Raw genomic sequence first — 20,133 nt, 5'->3', positions numbered from 1 at the left:
CCCTCACCCAGTGCTTATCCCAGTGGTGCCAAGTGTTTTAGCACATTTCATCTGAGATGATGAAATGCTGCTAGATGTCAGCTATATGTAAACCTCTGACAAAGTCTTGTCAATCAAGAAGGTACTTCCGGTGGTCTTTTCTACTGCTAAAAACCTAACTGAGCTACCAAACTCCTGAATTATTTATACATTTTTGTATTTGTAAAGATATTTGATCAGTAGTGTCATTAATACATATGGATAAGAGACCATTCACAACACCTGAGGAAATTCTGTCATTAATGTTGTACAGTTAGAAACGATTCCTGTTGTTCAAAACACACTGTATTACAGCTTTAGAAAACATAAACTATTAGGTAGTATAGCAATACCAAGAAAATATTTTGACCTGCCCTATAGTTATCTATGGATTATTTGGCTTAGAAATCTTGTTTTATTTAGTTCAGATCAAGTCAGCACATTACAAAGAAAAATAGGTGTTGTTTTCGTATGTGGCTCAGAATGTGGTCAGAATAGAACTGAGTGACAGCCGCCATTAGCTGTGGGCCGGCATCAGTCGTTAATTGTCCGTTCAGTGTCCTTACTGAACTGATTGATAGTAATTTATTATCTCCCCTGATTGATAGTAATTTATTATCTCCCTCAATCCCATAATCATCATCCCAAATTAATTCTTTTTCAATCATCAGTTAATGAAAGTGTCATCACCTCAAGAAAGTAACAGGAATTTGATTCAAAACCTTTTCTGAGGATGTGCTGGAGTCAGTGTAACTGCTGTCCAGTCCCTGCAGTTCGTTCTTACATTTACTCGTGGATACGGTGCTGTACACTGAGGACAGTCAGAAAGGGGGCCAGAAGTAAAATCATCAACCATCAAAGAAACGCTCTAGTCACTGCTCACATTTACTTAAGAAGAAGACAGGGAACTGAGAAACATTGGTGACAAGAATGAAACGACTGTATTTCTCCTTGATCATTACTTTACGTCCAGAGTAAGTTCATCACCATTTCACTGTGCATCTTTGTCCAATAACATTTTTTTTGTAAAAATGCAGGGCTGTAGTCTATTAAAAATTTAAACTTACCCTTATAAACCTTACGGGAATCCAAATTGAGATAGCCAGGAATTTTTGGCCAATTCATCATTATTGTTTCGTGAACTCTGCACATTTACATACTCAGCTCCAAGCTAATTTGCATTCTGCACCAGTTACAGGAATGGATCTGCCAGGAAGTTTTGAAACCCGAGGACAGATAGGCCCCTTTCTTGGTTAAGTCATAGCTTCAGTCCTACAGATCAGCCTAGCCAGGCCCTCCAGATCTTTTGCAATGAACATTTTGAAACACATGGGTCATTTAATTCTGGCTTCCAGGCAGTTCGGCAAAACACTTAGGCTAGAGAATTGCAAAAGTTTATGATTTCTCACCGAGGAATGAAGTGTGACGCAGGAGAGCACACTGCAGACATTTAAGACCAGATGTTAATGTAAAACTTGGAAAACTGTGGCCCCACATGACTGTCTGATCCCTGACCCACAAATGCCTAGTACAGTCCAGAAGGCATCGTCTTTTCTGGCTTCTTCCACTATTAAACTTTATGTCTAATTTTTTAATGTAGAGTAATAACTGAGTTGTTTAAATGAGGTAATTTGATCATATCAATCTTGAGGCATTTTGTGCACACACTAAGAGTCATGCAATTCCTTACCATAAAAGTCAGAAGGAAAGGCTTTCTGGTTTGTTGTATTTTCTAGTAACTTAAAAATAGCGTTGAGGCGTGCTTATTTCCCCTGTCTGTACCCCATTCCTATCTAACTTCATGTCGTGTGGAAGGGAAAGGAAGGAAGGGAGGAAATCTTGCTAATTTGCATCAGGAGGGAAAGAGAACACCTGAAATAAACATTTCATAACATTTTGACATTTGTTTGCACTCCTTCCCTGAGTCTGTATCCTTGAGAAATCAAATGACCTTTGTAGGAGGATGAGAGACTGTTTGGAAATCCCAGGTCTACGAGAGCTTGGTGAGAATGAGGAGTTGCAGGTAAGAAGCTGTAGATTTGTGTGAGGTCTCAGTGAATTCTAGCTCTTTACTTTTTGTGTGATAGCAGGCAAATCACGTAACCCCTTTGTGCCTTGATCTCCTCTCCCTAAAAAATGGGATTAACATGAACATTCTGACCACCTCACAGGGTTGTTGTAAGGCTCAAAGAATACAGTTTGTGTAAATATAAAACCGATACATAAACTGAGAAGTCTCAGTTGATACATAAACTGAAAAGTTCTACATAACTGTGAAGGAAACAGCTCAAGCTCTGTTGTTAAACTTAAATTCTGAGGAAGCTGAGACCCAGTGAATCTCCTCTGAGACCAGGGACAAGGTAGAGAGGACTTTAAAGTTGCCCTCTTCTTTCTGGGTATGAGTCTCTTACCTTTATTTCCTTAAACTTTTGATAATGAAAATGGCAGAGAGGAAAGGAGATGCCAGATCTTAGAAAATCATTAGCCAGAGACTGACGGAGTTCAACTGACCCAGCCGAAAGCACTACTCTAGGGCTTAGCACCCCTGTGTTGAGCTCAGAAAGACCTGGAGATAGCAGGTCTGTCTGTCTGTCTTTCTGTCTTTCTCTCTCTCTCTCTCTCTCTCTCTCTCTCACCCCTCCATCAAAAACAATTGCAAATGCATAATGGGTGATACTGGCGAAAACAGCTCACAGAATGGCTGAATGAGAAAGGGTCTTCGAGACCATGCTGCCCAGTTTCTGAACTGAGGGATGGACCCTTGGGCCTGGGGAAGTAGGTGGCACGCCTCGCCCCACACAAATCAGCAGCCTATCTGCCACAAGAAGCCAGAGCTTCTGGCCCCCATTCCAATGAAATTTTCTTAATCTCACACTGACTATCAAGGAGGTTCTGTTACTCGCTTTTCAAATACGTTCTAATTTGTTTTTCCTTTGAGGAATTAAATTGATTTTTCGGTCATATCATGTTAAAGAGTTTCCAGATAGAAATCTCTAATCTCCTTCACTCCATTCCTTTCCTTCTCTATCTTGCTTTCTTGACCCCTCTCCTTCCTTGTTTCTTTCATAGGTGTGTATACATGAGACCGAAACAGCAGGTCTACAGTGGGAAATGCAATTTCTATTTTTTGAAATTTTTTAAATTTTTATTTAAGTATAGTTGATTTACAATACTGTGCTAGTTTCAGGTATTCAGAATAGCGATCCAGGGTTTTTTCTACAGATTACATTAGAGATTTTTCTTTTTCTTTTTTTTTTAAGATACGGGGTATAATTCCCTGTGCTGTACAGTAAATTCTCAGTGCTTATATATTTTACGCATAGTACCCTGTACTGTTAATGCCATATCCTAATTCGTCCTTCTCCCGCACCCTTTCCCCTTTAGTAAATGTTTAGTAAAAGCTTGTTTTCTATGTCTGTGAGTCTATTCTGTTTTGTATATACTATCATTTGTAATATTTTTTAGATTCCAAATATAATTGATACCATATGATATTTATCTTACTTGACTAAGCATAATATTCTCTAGGTCCACCTATGTTGCTGCAAATGGCAATATTTCATTCTTTCTTATGGCTGAGTAATATTTCATTGTATACATATGGAACATTTTAAACCAATCGTCTGTTGATGGGCACTTGGGTTACATCCATATCTTGACTATTATAAATAATGCTATGAACTTTGGGATCCATGTATCTTTTCGAATTAGGGTTTTTAATCTTTTCAGGATATATGCCCAAGAGTGGATCATAAGGTAGCTCTAATTTTAGTTTAAGAAAACTTCATACTGTTTTCCATAGTGGCTGCACCAATTTGCAATCCCACCAACAGTGTGTAAGTTCCCTTTTCTCCACATCTTCTCCAACATTTATTATTTGTAGGCTTTTTGATGATTGCCATTCTGACTGGTGTGAGGTGATACCTTGTGGTTTTGAGTGGCATTTCTCTAACAATTAGCCATGCTGAGCATCTTTTCATGTGCCTGTTAGCCATCTATATGTCTTCTTCGGAAAAAGTCTATTTTTTGATTGGGTTGTTTGGTTTTTTGATGTTAAATTGTATGAGCTGTTTATGTATGTTGAATATTAACCCCTTATCAGTCATTTCATTTGCAAATATTTTCTCCCATTCAGTAGGTTGTTTTTTCATTTTGTCAATGGCTTCCTTTGCTGTGCAAAAGCTTTTAAGTTTGATTAGGTCCCATTTGTTTATTTTTGCTTTTATTTCCTTTCCTTTAGGAGATGGACCCCCCAAAATACTGCTGCAATTTATGGCAAACATGCCTTTGTTTTCCTCTAGGAGTTTTATAGTATCTAATCGTACATTTTGAGTTTATTTTTGTATTTGGTGTTAGAGAATGTTCTAATTTCATTCTTTTACATGTAGCTGTCCAGCTTCCACGTTTTCTTTCTTATTGAAGAATCTGTCTTTTTTCCATTATATATTCTTGGCCTCTTTGTTGTAGATTAATTGACCACAAGTGCATGGGTTTATTTGAGGGCGCTCTATCCTGTTCCATTGATCTATGTGTCTATTTTAATTATTCTAGCTTTGTATTATGGCCTGAAGTCAGGGATAAGTGATTTCTCCAGCTCCATTCTTCTTTCACAAGATTTTTTTTTGCTATTCAGAGGTGTTGCATTTCCATACAAATTTTAAAATTATTTGTTCTAGTTCTGTGAAAAATGCCACTGATATTTTGATAAGGATTGCACTGAATCTGTAAATTGACTTGGGTAGTATGGTCATTTTAAAAAAATTGATTCTTCCAATCCAGGAACATGGTATATCTTTCCACCTGTTTGTATCATCTTCAGTGTCTTTCATCAGTGTCTTATTGCTGTCAGAATACAGGTCTTTTATCTCCTTAGGCAGGTTTACTCCTAGCTATTTTATTCTTTTTGATGCAATAGTAAATGGGATTGTCTCCTTAATTTCTCTTTCTGATATTTCATTATTAATGCAAAGAATGCAGCAGATTTCTGTGTATTAACCTTGTATCCTGCTACCTTGCTGAATTCATGTATTAGTTCTAATACTTCTTGTGTGGGGACTTTAGGGTTCTCTGTGTAGAGTATTATGTCATCGTCAAATACTGAGTTCTACCTCTTCCCTTTCAATCTGGGTACCCCTTGTGTCTTTTTCGTGTCTGACTGCTGTGGCTAGGACATCCAATGCTGTGTTGAATAGAAGTGGTGAGAGTGGGCGTCCTTGTCTTGTTCCTGAACTTAGAAGGCTTTCAGCTTTTCACCATTGAGTCTGATGTTGGTTGTGGGCTTGTTGTAAATGGCCGTTATTATGTTGAGACCTGTTCCCTCTATACACACTTTGATGAGTTTTTATCATGAACGGATGTTGAATTTTTTCAAATGCTTTTTTTGTGTCTGTTGAGATGATCACATGGTTTTTGTCTTTTCCTTTTGTTAATGTGGTGTATCACACTGATTTGTGCATGTTGAACCATTGTGACCCTGGAATGAATCCAGCTTGGTGATGGTGTATGATCTTTTTTATGTATTGTTAAGAGTCAGTTTGCTAATAATTTAAGGATTTTTGCATCTGTATTCTTCAAAGATATTGGCTTATAGTTTTCTTTTTTTGTGGTGTCTTTGTTTGGATTTGGTATCAGGGGAATGGTGGCCTCGAAGGATGAATTTGGTAGTGTTCTTTCAGTTATTTTGGAAGAGTTTGAGAAGGATAGATATAAGTTCTTCTTTATGTGTTTGGTAGGATGCCCCAGTGAAGCCATCTGATCCTGGACTTTTGTTTGCAGGGAGTATTTTTTTTAAATTACAGATTCTAATTCACTTCTAAGGATCAGTCTGTTCAAATTATCTATTACTTCTTGACTCAATCATGGCAGACTACATGTTTCTAGAAATTTGTCCACTTTTTTCTAGATTGTCCAGTTTATTTGGGATGTAACTTTTCATAGTGCTCTCATGATTTTTTTTTTTAATCTCTGTGGTATTCGTTGTTATTTCTCCTCTCCTTTCTTACTGTTTATTTGGGTCTTTGTTTCTTGGTGAGCCTGGCTAAAAGTGTGTCAATTTTTTTTTTATCTTTTCAAAAAACTCTTGTTTATATTGTTTTAAATCTCTATTTATTTCCTCTCTGATCTTTATGATTTCCTTCCTTGTGTTGACTTTGGGCTTTGTTCTTCTTTTCCTAATTCTTTTAGGCAACAGGTTACGTTGTTTATTTGAGACCTTTCTTGTTTCTTAAGGAAGGCCTATATCATTATGACCTTCCCTTTTAGAACTGCTTTTGCTGTATTCCATAGATTTTGTGCAGTTGTGTTTTCATTTTGTTTGTCTCAAGGTATTTTCTGAAATCATCTTTGATTCCATCATTGACCCACTGGTTTCTAGTAGCATGTTGTTTAGTCTCCATGTATTCATTCTTTTCCCATTTATCTTTCTGTAGTTGATTTCTAATTTCATACTGTTGTGGTCAGAAAAGATACTTGAGATAAATTCTATCCTTTGGTAGGTTGTGTGTAATATTTTTGGTGAGAGGGTTGGGTTTGATATGGATGCCAGCCACATCTTTCCTTAGGGTGTGCTGGCTGTTACCCCTTGCTAGAGGGTGTGGTTGGTGTTGGAGGGTCTAAAGCCTGTGTAGGGTGTGAGGTGGGACCTCCTCTCTGTTCTGTGGCTGTCACTGCCCTGTCAGGGGCAGGGTCTTCTCCCCAGTTGTAGGAATAGAGCCATGAGGGTCAATCAGGCTCTGTTCTCCTAGAGTGCATGCCCTGCCCCAAAGGAGGTGATTGCTAAATTAAATGAGGCCCACGCACTCACAGTGCTCTGACGTGCTGACTGTGTAAACCTCTTCAGCTGCACTCGAAGGCAACCCAAGGTCACGTCCCTTCCTCTATTGTGTTCATTCCAGATCTAGTGCCAGGTTATGGTTTGGAGTAGGTGGGGCCCGGGCATTCGCTAGGCGGGAACTAGGGGTTGGGGCATTGTGGTTGCAGGAATTGAGGCGGCTGAGCTGCCGCCAGAGATCTGGCTGCCTCTGGCAGACTTCTCCCAGGACCTGTCTGCCCCAGATCCAGTGCTAAACTGCAGTGTGGAGTGGGCAGGCTGGGAGACTAACTGTGGCATGCTCCTGGGCACCACCCAAGCAGACACTGCCAGTGAGCGCCACCACCCCACCCAGATCACACCCCAGCCCTCAGTCTCTTGGTATAACTACGAAGTATTTTCCCAGGGTCGGCTGGCCCAGATCTCATGCTAAGCTCTGGGGTGGAGTGAGAAGTGCTGGGGTGTCTGCCCGATTCAGACTGGGGAGAGGAGCAGGCAGCAGCCGCCAGTCTAAAGGCTCTCTCTGCCCTGAAATGTTGGCAAGCCAGCACGCACCCATTCTTCAGTAGGGTCTGGGCTTCTCCAGCCCTTCTAGCCATCCCAGCAATTCTCCCAGTGTCCACCAGGGCTTAGCTATTACCTGCTGTTCCCCAGAACTAGGATGCCCAGACTGTGGTTCAACCTCCTTGCTCCCCCCAACCAGGGTGGGGGGCACCTTTCAGGTCCTCTCAGGGGCAGGGGGACCAGCCCTATGCCTTTTTCAGTCCTACCCAGTTATGTGGAGATCTTGTAGCTCTGGTTGTACAGGAGTCTGGCCAGTTTCCAGTTAAGTTTTCTGTGAGAATTGTTCCACATGTAGGTGTATTTTTGATGTGTTGGTTGGGGGAGGTGAGCTCCCCGTCCTCCTGCTCCACAATCTTGATTCCTCCTCTGGAAAACACAGTTTGTCACTGCCTCTAAGAGCTCAAAACCTGGAAGGAGACCTTAAAAACACAATGTTACCAACTTCAGTCCTGAATATAGAATTAATTTTTTTCTTTTCAAATAATCAGATGACATTTATGTAAAACTAAAATTGTATTATTCCCCAGGGCATCACCATCACCATCCACCCCTCAGGCTTTTTATCTTCAGGTTCAAAACAACCCCTGGCAACTGAATGATCTTGCAATGGGTGTGTGTTTATTTGGATCTCGTGGCGCCAAAGCAAACTGATAACGTGCTTTTCTCACAACTATCCACATTATCTGTTTATAAACAGCCTTATTTAATTTGAACTGAATTTGCAAAAACGTGGACCATTCCTTAAACATAGGTCGAACTGGTTCATTTCATTCTTGTCTCTGATCCTAAGAATGATGTACATCTTCCCTAGGCATGGAAAGGAAAGGAAAAAAATCAGTTGATCAATGTAACAAAAACTCTCCCCAGTGAGTTCCCAATAAAGAATAGACAAAACACCAAACACCAATAGTGCCAAAGTATTTACTGAAAGTTTTCAAATCTTTCAAAAATGTTACAAAAAGCAAGCAAACACAGTGAAACTTTGATAAATTAGACATTAAAAACTAACATCTGGATAAGTCTATGCAGGTGTGTAGAAGGAAAGGGAAGATCTGTGAGCATTAACTATGACTAAAGCACTGGAGTAGGCTCTTTTACATATATCTTACTTGATCCCATTCAGGAAAAGTTACCCCAGACTTAGAAATTAAGGCAAAAAAAAAAAAGTGTGATCCATTAAGCCCACCCAAATGCCATCTGACTTTCCTGAGAAATAAAACCTTGACTAGTAATTCAGTAAGGGCCAGATTAAAGACTCTTTAAAGTTGGAGGCTGATCTGTAGAAAATTTATAAGGCATGATGGTGATATATTTTGGCTTTCTGATAGAGAAATTTACCTCCAAGGTTATAGTTTTGTTTTTTTATTTTTATTTATTTATTTATTTATTTTTTGGTCCTAATGTTTCTTTTTTTTTTTAACATTTTTTTATTGATTTATAATCATTTTACAATGTTGTGTCAAATTCCAGTGTTCAGCACAATTTTCCAGTCATTCATGGACATATACACACTCATTGTCACATTTTTTTCTGAGTTATCATAACATTTTGTGTATATTTCCCTGTGCTATACAGTGTAGTCTATTCTACAATTTTGAAATCCCAGTCTATCCCTTCCCACTCTCCCTCCCCCTGACAACCACAAGTCTGTATACAGTCTGTGAGTCTATTTCTGTCCTGTATTTATGCTTTGTTTTTGTTTGTTTGTTTGTTTGTGTTTTTGTTTTTTAGATTCCACATATGAGCGATCTCATATGGTATTTTTCTTTCTCTTTCCGGCTTACTTCACTTAGAATGACATTCTCCAGGAGCATCCATGTTGCTGCAAATGGAATTATGTTGTCGGTTTTTATGGCTGAGTAGTATTCCACTGTATAGTTTTATTTCCCTTTAGGAAACTAACCAGTTTTATATCTTACTTTGCAATCTCATTTCATCAAGGCCTGTCCCACTGATGACTTAATGATGACTTAAATTCTAGTTCTTCACATTTTTTATTTTCAAATTGCTCTGTTACTCTGATGATCAGTTAAATGGAGCTTAACTCATCATCTATTCACATGAGCATTACATTTTTAATGATTTGAGAATTTGTGCTTTGACAATCCTCAAATAACCACATGAGGTAGATAGTATATCCTCATCTTACAGAGGAAGAAACTGAGTCTCAGAGGAGGCACATTACCTGCCCAAGGTGACAGAGGTAAGACATGCCAGAGCTGGAGTCTGAGCACAAATCTGCCTGAATTCTTTTACAGAAACTATACTGGTGAGTCACATGTGGACTGAAATTTGGACTGAAATATCTCCCAAAATCAACCTCATACATTTGAATTGTAAATATTTCAACCTTATATGAAAATGAATATATGCATGTATATGCATGACTGGGACATTGTGCTGTACACTAGAGACTGACACATTGTAACTGACTGTCTTCAATTTAAAAAAAATTCAGTCTTATATGTTTGAATTATAAATATGACAGCTAAATATCAAAAGCAACTAACTCTGAATGACCCAAACCTGCATATTTAAATAGTAATTAAAGAGATTATTAATTGGTTTGGTTTCAAATCTAAACTTTTAAAAATTGGAAATGGTGAAGGTATTTGCACATATACTACATGGAATATTATCATCAAACTGTGAAATTCCAGTGCTTTGCTGATTCCATTAATAGTCCTGGATGACACAGAGCAAATAACTGCTGAGGTTGTGATCAAAGTCATTGAAAAGTATTTAGAATACTTTGACATTACATGAACATGTCCCTGAGAATTTTTTTAATAAATTTAACCAAATATTCAGCCTATCCCACTGTAAAGATGCTCAGTCTACTTTGTCGCTAGAGGAGTGGAGAAATGAGGAACATTAACCTGCTTTTCTGTTCTTCAGGCATGAAGGTGATTTGCTGTCCTGGCTAAGCACACAGGGAGAGGTCAAGACTGGAGAGTGACAAGCTGCTGTAAGTCTGAAAGCACCTTGGTCCACATTTTAAATCTTAAAGTGTCCCTTGGGAATGACTGATCTTACGTATATGTGTTCATCTGTCACAAGGATGCTTTTCAGCTGGGATATATATCTTTTGAACGCATGCTTTTACCCACCTGAAGATCCATTCTCTGTAGATGCAGATTTACAAGTTTTCCTCCATAAATAAGATTCTAAAGATCAGACCAGTTGGTATTCAGGTTGATAAAAACCTGTGCTGGTATTGTGAGGGTTCTGTCCACCAACTCACGCATCAGACAGTGACCTCTGGCCTGATTTTCAGCAGAGTACACCTCTACTGGATGGGCACTTGCCACTGTCTGACAGATTTAGGTGAAGTCAGGCCACATGCCCCACCCTTCGCCCCTAATCCCACACTTGGGAGGCAGCTAAATTTCAGCTCCAGCTGAAGTGAAAAGATAACTGTGTGGTTCAAATTCATCTTGACTCACAGCTTCACTGTTTTATCCTGGCTAAAGCTGATCACTGTGTCTGTGGTTTTCTTATATAAATTTTCAATCCAGCTAGTGCTGTTAGCCGGTGTCTTTTCCAACCCTGATGTGGGGGGTGGATTATTAGCTCGCATATTTTTTCCAGATGTGATAAGCTCTCCATAGCCCTCTTGGTGAGCGAAAGCATATCCAGATCTTCTCGAGCTTGATCTCCGAGTCTGAGGCTTTCGGCTATGCCGGGGCCTGGCCTTCTTTTGAGCCTTCTGCCACTGGCGGATCTGGAGACAAAGGAGACCCAGAGTGAGATGAGGCATCCGAATGGGAGGCTCCACGCAGAGGCCGCTTTGCAAAGTGCAAGCCTTTTTGGTAAAAGCGACTTCAACGGTTACAAAGTACTCAGCTTCAGTGCAAGTTTTTCACCAAGAAACTGTCCATGCAAAAGAGGACTGGATGCCGGTCTGACCATTTCTACTGACACACTTAGGCAGGAAGTGTTTAAGATAAATTTCATGATTGTCTCTGTCTCATATATCCATCTTAAATGAATAGAAACATACTTTTGCACAGAAAGATTTTCTAACAGGCACCACCCAAACAAAGTGTAACAATTTACAGTCCTGTTCCCCGCCAATGAGCCTTTCCCCTCTCTTTTAGAGGTTCTTGGGCTCTGATGATCAATTAGTATCTGGTCTAGGAGAATATTTAGAAAATGAGAGTAAGAAATTTCCAACTCTTGTGGCTGGTCAAAGTACCAGGAGATTTTCAGGGATTTTTATTTATTTGGGGACTTCTTGCGGTCTTTTGAAGAGCTCAACCTCATTTGTGTGGGTTTCCAGCATTTCTTTCCTTTCCCTATAACGCTGAGGAGAAAAAAGATGGAAGGTTTGGTGCAAGGCACCTTGTTCTCTAAGTCAGCTGATCGCTTGGACTCTGACTTTGACGGCAGGAGAAAGCCATTGAGCAGAAAATCATGATCTGACTAAACCTAGGAAGAAATGAGCAGCGTCTTCCTTCCTTCAGCTCATCCATCATTTTCTGAGTTTACATCAGAATGAGCTCACAGAGCCAAATGGAAAGGACAAACATCACAGGGGAATCCATGAATCATTTCAGAGTGAATCTGTTTGTACTTTGGCTCCAGAATGTGAAGGATTTTACGATAAGGAAATTTTTACCTCACGTCTTCTCAGCATCATCAGCCTGGTCACTCGGCCGCTGAGTATTTCCCCCTTCTCATGATGTGGCTACAAATGTGTGTCTCCTCCTTCCTTCTCCTTTTCTCTTGTTACCTGGGTCCTGACCTTTGACACTGTCTTGCTTATATCCCTCTTCCCACAAAATACTAAATTATGTTTTGTTAATCCCTTAGTTTAGGTATTTCTATAATCTGTTCTGTTTTTCTTCTTTTTTTTTTCCAACCCAGCTATCATGTTGCTGTTCCCTTTCTTAATCTGTTCCGAAAGTACCATCTCCCCCACATTTAACAATCTGCTACCATATTCCTACAAAAGTTTAGAGCCCGCTCACCTCATCCCTTGCCTGTCTCTGTAACTGTTCCCTTTACTTTCCGCAAGTCAGTACCTTTCCCTCTAGCTTGCCTTCGCCTTAGAGCAAAATGCTGCCAATCAGCTTGTATTTTGAAAGTCAACTTTTAAAAATATCCAATTTAACTGGCACTTCAGGACTCCCCACCCACTTTCAGTGAAGACACTTATCTTCACTGGCACCCCCAGGGCTAGTCCACTCCTATACGGGCAATTCCATCTCGTGTGATGTGATGCTGTGCACCTGGAGGTGTCTGCCGATGAGAAATCCATTAGCCATTCCCTGGACCTCCAACCAGCACAGGACATGATTCCAAGAGCAAAGACCCAGCTCCTCCTGAGCTCAACAGCACTGCAACGTACCTGATCACTCAGAGTTGGGAATAAATCCACCTTCAAAAACCTGTATGCCACCACAGGCATAAATGAAGCCACTGTTGTTAAGAGAATAACAAGCCAGATGCACTTCTGGGTCAAGGAATGTCGTGCGTTTCCTATTATTAAAGAAAAATATACACTGTGGTTATAAATAGGCCAGAATTATTGAATAAATTGACTCTATTGCTATAAGACCTTTTTCGAAATGGTGAGGTTTGGATGACCTAGAGAGACCCACTGGGTATCTTCCCCAGGATACAGGCTGTTCAGTGGTGATGAGAAGAAGGCAAGAAAGGTCAGATCACCCTTGGGAACTGCTTCGTGGCCTGATCACTTGGAGGCTGCCAGCCAGGGCCAACTACGCTCAGCCCAGCTTCACTCATGAAGCAGAATTCGCTCATCCAGCCTCAAGCTCCCTCAACTACAAAGCAGCCATTATTTTCAAAGCCACATTTACCCTTATGGACTCAAACAAAACTATCATATCAAAACTACACAATGTATGTCCTGGACGCAGGTACAATCTCAAATAACGGTTTTGTCGATGGGCTATGTCATAAAAGGTGGGCGACTACAGGGCCAGTCTTTTCAATTGGGGCAAAGGCCCAAAGAACTTGCCTCAAAGGGACCTGCTGACTTCTTTTATGTTCACTCAGTTATGAAGTCCTCAAGGTTCCAAGGAGATTAGGGATGCCTCTGGGTTTGTGAAAAGAGCATTCTCCACACCAGGAAACCACTGATGCAGCCACTCAGTATTCCAGCTCAGCAGAGTAGTGAAACTCATTTCCACGCCTGCAGCCAGTTCTATTTTACACTCACACCTCATACACTGGGATGTTTGTTTAGACAAAGCAATAAGGTTCAGTAAGGCAGACAGACAAATTCTACGGAAGATGTCAACCCTACTTAGATTGCCAAAATGAACTTTTTTGTTCCTGTAGGTTTTCTAGGCACGTGATACCTCCAGTTATCCAGGGTCCCCCTCCCAATGCTAAAGTGTTAACACTATTTGAATGGGCTCTGGGTATGAGGGTTTGGCTACCGATCAGTATGTCTGCATTGTCTGTCTTAAGAGAATAGAATCTGCCTACCAGAGTGCTTGACTCCAGATGCCTGGGCAGAAACAAACCTGACTCAATAAATTAAATGTCTCTTTGAGCTCCTTGAAGCTCAGTAGCCCCAGGCATGGCTGGAAAAAACAAGCTTCACTTTAAAACCACACTCCTGCTTGCCGCTGGCTACTAAGGAAAAAAAAAATTTCTTAAACCTCAATGTTGATCTAACTTTTGAAAAGTCTCATTGGAACTCAGTAATTAATTCCTGGAATGGCATGTCCTTAGCTGGAGAGGGTGGTCCCTACACAAGCTACTTTCTCCTGTTGAGGCAGTCCAGTCTCATTATGCATGCTAGAATGCTCTCTCAGGACTGGAAGTCTTCTGGTCAATGCACTGAACTTTCAGATTTGGCAACCAAGAAAAAAAAATTAAAAATAGTTTTAATGTCTCTTTCTTTCCTAATATGCTTATTCATAACCAGCATGTTTCTACATGGGTGGAATCTTTTGGCAAACCAAGGATTAACATTACATATTAAGCAAGAGTGGTGCAATTTAAAGATCTCCATGTATACAGAGAGCAAGGCAAAAATTGTATACAATGCTCTTAAGCTTATACATGCATTTAAACGGAATTACAATTCCAGGTGCCTCTGGAAATACATAACTCTATAGTTGCTCTTATTTTGCTTTCTACATGAATCAGTAGTCTAAGAATTATTTTTCTAGGTTGGATTTCCCAACTAGTGGATGCAGATCTCAGTCTTGCTGGAGCACAAGAAGGTTGTCACTGTGCAGCTCTTTTTTCCAGGCTGCTGAGATGAATTCAGAAACAGCACTGTTACCAACTTTTCTCACACACACTAGAGATTTCAAAACTTTTGAAAAAGTATATTCATAGTCTCACTGCATAAAGCTCAGTGGCTCTTGCTAGGAATCATTTTGATATGTGGAGTGCGATGATAGTATACTCTGTAGGTAGACCAGATGCATACTCTTGGTAGAATCATAGAATCTCCGGGTTTTAAGTGATTTTAGGAAGTCTCTTTGCTACCCATCTGCTGTCAAATCACTTTCAAAGTCCCCGACCAGTAATCAAGCCACATTTGCTTTACTCATCATCATCATCATTGCAGGTAACATTTATCAAAAACGTACCATGTAGCAGGTTACATGCTAAGCATTTTATATGCATTATCTCATTTAACCCTCACAAATTTCCTACAAAAATAGGAACTATTAATACCCTCAGTTTAGAATTGAAGGCATTAAGGCATGAAAAGGAAAAAAAAATTTGCCTCAGATCACACAGCTTTTAAGAGGCAGAGATGACACTTGAACCCTGGTTGCCTAACTACAGCCTACTCTTTGTGCCACTTATAGACTAATGGCCAGCAATTTTTATAAGGCTCTAAATTATACATTCTTTAAGTGCCAGTAAGTTCCACAGGTGAACGTTAGCAGAGATGCTGGTGATAATGTGGCATAAAAGAGAAAGCCTGGCATTTCTTTCTCTTCCCTCCTTCATACATGAACTTCACAGGTTTTCAGGTAGCCCTGATATAAATGTGCCATGCTTTGTATTCACAGAAGGACAGTCTGCTGCACGTGGGCTGTGAGGAACCTGTAAGCAGCTATTTCAATGATTCTTCTGCATCTGGTAGGGACAGCAGAACCTAATCTTCTATAGCTTGTTTCAAGCCTATAAGCCTTCAGATGTCTGACTCAGTCAATTCCTAGAGGCAGGATTACTGGTCATCCCTAGTCCCACCCAACAAAGAGAATGAATTACAAAGTCAGATAAAGGACAGCTTGACATTAGGCCCCAGCAGACAGTAGGACTCACTTACCAACAAATGGAAACTGGTTTGGGAAGATGCCAAAGATGCCATTACTGTGCGTTGTAAATAAAATGAGGAAATAAGTTGCTATGCTGCCCCAGATGAAAACATGATTAATGACAGTCCAGTAACTGGTATCCAAGGCTATCTGTGAATAAAGTGAAAGATAAAAGGGAGGTCTTTTTGAGGATTAAAAGAGCATTGTTTTACAACCTACGGAATGGGGGAAAGTTTTTGCAAATGAAACTGACAAAAGCTTGATCTCCAGAATATATAAGCAGCTCATATGACTTAAGAAAAAAACAAACCACCCAATCCAAAAATGGACAGAAGACCTAATAAACAAGCAATTCTCCAAGGAAGACATACAAATGATCGATAGGCACATGAAAAAATGCTCAATATCACTAATTATCAGAGAAATGCAAATCAAAACTACAATGAGGTATCACCTCACACCAGTCAGAATGGCCATCATTCAAAAATCCACAAATGGCAAATGCTGGAAAGGCTGTGGAGAAAAGGGAACCCTCCTACATTGTTGGTGGGAATGTAGTTTGGTGCAGCCACTGTGGAAATCAGTATGGAGATTCCTCTAAAGACTAGGAATAGACTTACTGGATGACCCAGGAATCCCGCTCCTGGCATATATCCAGAAGGGACCCTACTCAAAATGACACCTGCACCTCAATGTTCATAGCAGCACTATTTACAATAGCCAAGACATGGAAACAGCCTAAATGTCGATCGACAGATGACTGGATAAAGAGGTGGTATATTTATACAATGGAATACTATTCAGCCATAAAAACCGACAACATAATGCCATTTGCAGCAACATGGATGCTCCTGGAGAAAGTCATTCTAAGTGAAGTAAGCCAGAAAGAGAAAGAAAAATACCATATGAGATCACTCATATGCGGAATCTAAAAAAACAAAACAAAAAAAACCCCATAAATACAAAACAGAAACAGACCCATGGACATAGAATACAAACTTGTGGTTGCCAAGGGGGACAGGGAGTGGGAAGGGACTGGGATTTCAAAATGCAGACTAGATAAACAAGACTGTACTGTGTAGCACAGGGAAATATACACAAGATCTTGTGGTGGCTCACAGCGAAAGAGAATGTAACAATGAATGTATGTATGTTCATGTATAACTGAAAAATTGTGCTCTACACTGGAATTTGACACAACATTGTAAAATGACTATAACTCAATAAAAAATGTTTAAAAAAAATAAAAAGCAAACCGAAAAAAAAAAAAAAAAAGAGCATCGTTTTCCTGAGTAATGTTTTCTGGGAATAGTTGCGTGAAAAGATGGCTGCACCTGTCAACCACAGGCACTCCCACTTACTGCCCAACACAAGGGACTGATTTGACATTTCTGGTAGACAACTGACTTTAGGACTTACATCTGCAAGCCATTATATCTGCCAAGGTTGAGTCAAAATCAGGAAATAAAATGTTAAACTTCTTTTAAGTGAGAAATAAGGAAGCACAATGGTTTCTAATTTCAAAGCTACTTTCCAGATCGCTCTCAGAATTTTTCTATTGGAAAAGTGTTTTTCATAGTGAGCAAGTGCAACATTTTATAATCTGTATGTAACTTATCCTATGACTATTTTGCCAAAGGTACAATCTGTTTTACATCAATATTCTAATCCAGTTTGATTATCATTTCTCAAATTATTCAAATAATAACAAAGAAAAATCCTTAATCCTCTTTCAGCATAACATTCACAAGCTAGGGTTTATGGTGATCTGGGAGCACGTTCACAGGCCCTTCTCCTGTCCAGTAACTTGTTATGGCAGCAGAGCTGAAAGAGTGGCTTACTATGGGGGAATTAAGGTAAATACGAACACTTGAGTTTTCAGGGGGAAAAAAGTGGGTTCTAGTATTCTTATTTGTATCTCAGAGTTCCCAAATGGTCCAAGTGAAGGTGTGCATTTCTAGCAGAGTCTGGTGCAAGACCAGAGATTTCTTGCCTGCCTGAGGCGGCTCTACCTATGTAGTAAACAGATGCCTCTCTGCACATGGAGATACACTTCCCCTTCCCATAGACGTTCACTGTCCTTTAAAATGATGCCCCATTAAAAGAATGCCGGCAGCCTCGATGAAACTGCAGGGGTGATAAAGGGACTGCCTTTTCTTTCCTCAAGAGGCCTAAGAACAGAGAGCCCTGCTTTCCATGCCTTAGCAAAGAGATGGTGGTTTTCCAGTCCATCTGTTAAGACATTAGACCCCAGTCCCCAGCTCAACCTTTCACCACCTGTCAGTTCATTAAAAGACACCAATAGCCTGACCTGTGTGGGTGTGAGTAGGCAAAAAAAAAAAAACCACAACTCATTTAAGAGGACTGAGTTGGAAAAAAAAAAAAAAAAAAAAAAAAAAAAGAACAGGTGGCTCCTAGTGAGGCAGAACTAATACAAAAGACAGACAAGCACTATAACCAAAAAAAAAAAAAGTAATGAAAACTCTTAAGGAGTTGCAATTAGATCACATGAAAAAATTCTGGAAGAAAAAAAGCATTATTTCTGAATTTAAAAATTCAATGGGGAAATCAAATAAGAATGGGCACTGATGAGGACTGAATTAATATTCTGGAAAAAACATGGAAATAATCTCTCATAATAGAGGGCAAAAACTTGAAGAAATGGAAAATGGAAGCTGTGTGCAAAAAGATATAGACATGGATGGCAAATCCACAGATCTCAGATCCATGGGCCCAATATACAAATAATGTCATCGTAGAAACAGGAAGAGAAATAGAGAAAGAATCAAAGAAGCGACAGAAGAAAACTGCTCTGTGATAATAAACAGCAAAGATTTTCAGTTTGGGAGGGTACTCTAAATCCTCAGTAATGATATAAGTTACATTCTGGTGACATTTTTAAAGTCCAAGGACAAAGAACATAAGCTTCTAGACAGAGAAAATATTACTTACAAAGGAAAGAGAATCAGCCTAATCTCAAATTGTTACACTGAAACTGGGATGTTGTGGAAAAACACAGAGTTCCTCAAGAAAACTGCTCTGATTCTACAGTCTTATGCCTATCCAACATATCATTTAAATGTAAAGATGCAGAAAGATTTGAACTCAAAAACGTAACATCCATGCACCCTTGCTGAAAAAATTACTCAAGGAAATTACTACAACCAAATAAATCAGGAAACTGGACAGCTGCATGTAAATCAATGAAGTTAGAATACTCCCTCATACCATACACAAAAATAAACTCAAAATGGCTTAAAGACTTAAACATAAGACAAGACACTATAAACCTCTTAGAAGAAACCATAGGCAAAACATTATCTGACATAAATCTCAGCAATGTTCTCCTAGGGCAGTCTACCCAAGCAATAGAAATAAGAGCAAAATTACGCAAAAAAAAAAAAAAAAAAAAAAAAGGGAGCTAATTAAACTTACAAGCTTTTGCACAGCAAAGGAAACCATAAGTAAAACATAAAGATAAGGTACAGAATGGAAAAAAAATATTTGCAAATGATGAGACTGACAAGGGCTTAATTTCCAGGATATAAAAACAGCTCATACAACTTAATAAGAAAAAAACAAACAACCCAATCCAAAAATGGGCAGAAGACCTAAACAAGCAATTCTCTAGTGAAGACACACAAATGGGCAACAGGCACATGAAAAAATGCTCAATATCAATAATTATCAGAGAAATGCAAATTAAAACTATAATGAGGTATCACCTCACACCAGTCAGAATGGCCATCATTCAAAACACCCCAAAGGATAAATGCTGGAGAGGCTGTGGAGAAAAGGAAACCCTCTTACACTGTTGGTGGGAATGTAGTTTGGTGCAGCCATTATGGAAAACAGTATTGAGATTCCTCAAAAGACTAAAAATAGACTTACCATATGATCCAGCAATCCCATTCCTAGGCATATCTCCAGAGGGAACCTTCATTTAAAAAGGTACATGTACCCCAATGTTCATAGCAACACTATTTACAATAGCCAAGACAGGGAAACAACCTAGATGTCCATCGACAGATGACTGGATAAAGCAGCTGTGGTATTTTTATACAATGGAATACTACTCAGTCATAAAAAAGAGTAAAATAATACCATTTGCAGCAACATGGATGGACCTGGAGAACGTCATTCTAAGTGAAGTAAGCCAGAAAGAGAAAGAAAAATACCATATGATATCACTCATATATGGAATCTCAAAAAAAAAAAAAAAAAAAGGACAAATGACCTTATTTACAAAACAGAAACAGACTCACAGACATAGAAAACAAACTTATGGTGACCATGTGGGGAAGTGGGTGGGAAGAGAGAAATTGGGAGTTCGAGATTTGCAGATACTAACTACTATATATAAAATAGATAAACAAGTTTATATTCAATATCTCATAGTAACTCATGGTGAAAAATAATATGAAAATGAATATATGTATGTTGATGTATGACTGAAGCATTGTGCTGTACTCCAGAAATTGA

The 20,133-nt window shown here is 39.4% G+C and overlaps 1 protein-coding gene and 1 long non-coding RNA gene across 8 annotated transcripts in view; one reads left to right on the top strand and one right to left on the bottom strand.

The window, feature by feature from the left end:
- The window catches only part of LOC105104712 (uncharacterized), a 128,261-nt gene extending 117,911 nt beyond the window's left edge, over window positions 1-10,350 (top strand). The window contains exon 8 of the long non-coding RNA XR_010380850.1: window positions 10,289-10,350. This is a non-coding gene — a long non-coding RNA (uncharacterized LOC105104712). The remainder of the gene's footprint in view (window positions 1-10,288) is intronic.
- The window catches only part of ATP8B4 (ATPase phospholipid transporting 8B4 (putative)), a 211,440-nt gene continuing 199,293 nt past the window's right edge, over window positions 7,987-20,133 (bottom strand). For all 7 annotated transcript variants that reach the window (XM_064485612.1, XM_064485615.1, XM_064485614.1 and 4 more), the window contains 3 exons: window positions 15,663-15,801; window positions 12,744-12,874; window positions 7,987-11,114 (listed from right to left, as the gene is read on the bottom strand). In XM_064485612.1, coding sequence (XP_064341682.1) covers window positions 10,833-11,114; window positions 12,744-12,874; window positions 15,663-15,801 — 552 coding nt within the window. In that variant the 3' untranslated portion in view covers window positions 7,987-10,832. The remainder of the gene's footprint in view (window positions 11,115-12,743; window positions 12,875-15,662; window positions 15,802-20,133) is intronic.

The sequence above is a fragment of the Camelus dromedarius genome, chromosome 5, assembly GCF_036321535.1.
Source record: "Camelus dromedarius isolate mCamDro1 chromosome 5, mCamDro1.pat, whole genome shotgun sequence".
Taxonomy (NCBI): Eukaryota; Metazoa; Chordata; class Mammalia; order Artiodactyla; family Camelidae; genus Camelus; species Camelus dromedarius.
This window is presented reverse-complemented; position numbering and strand designations above follow the sequence as displayed.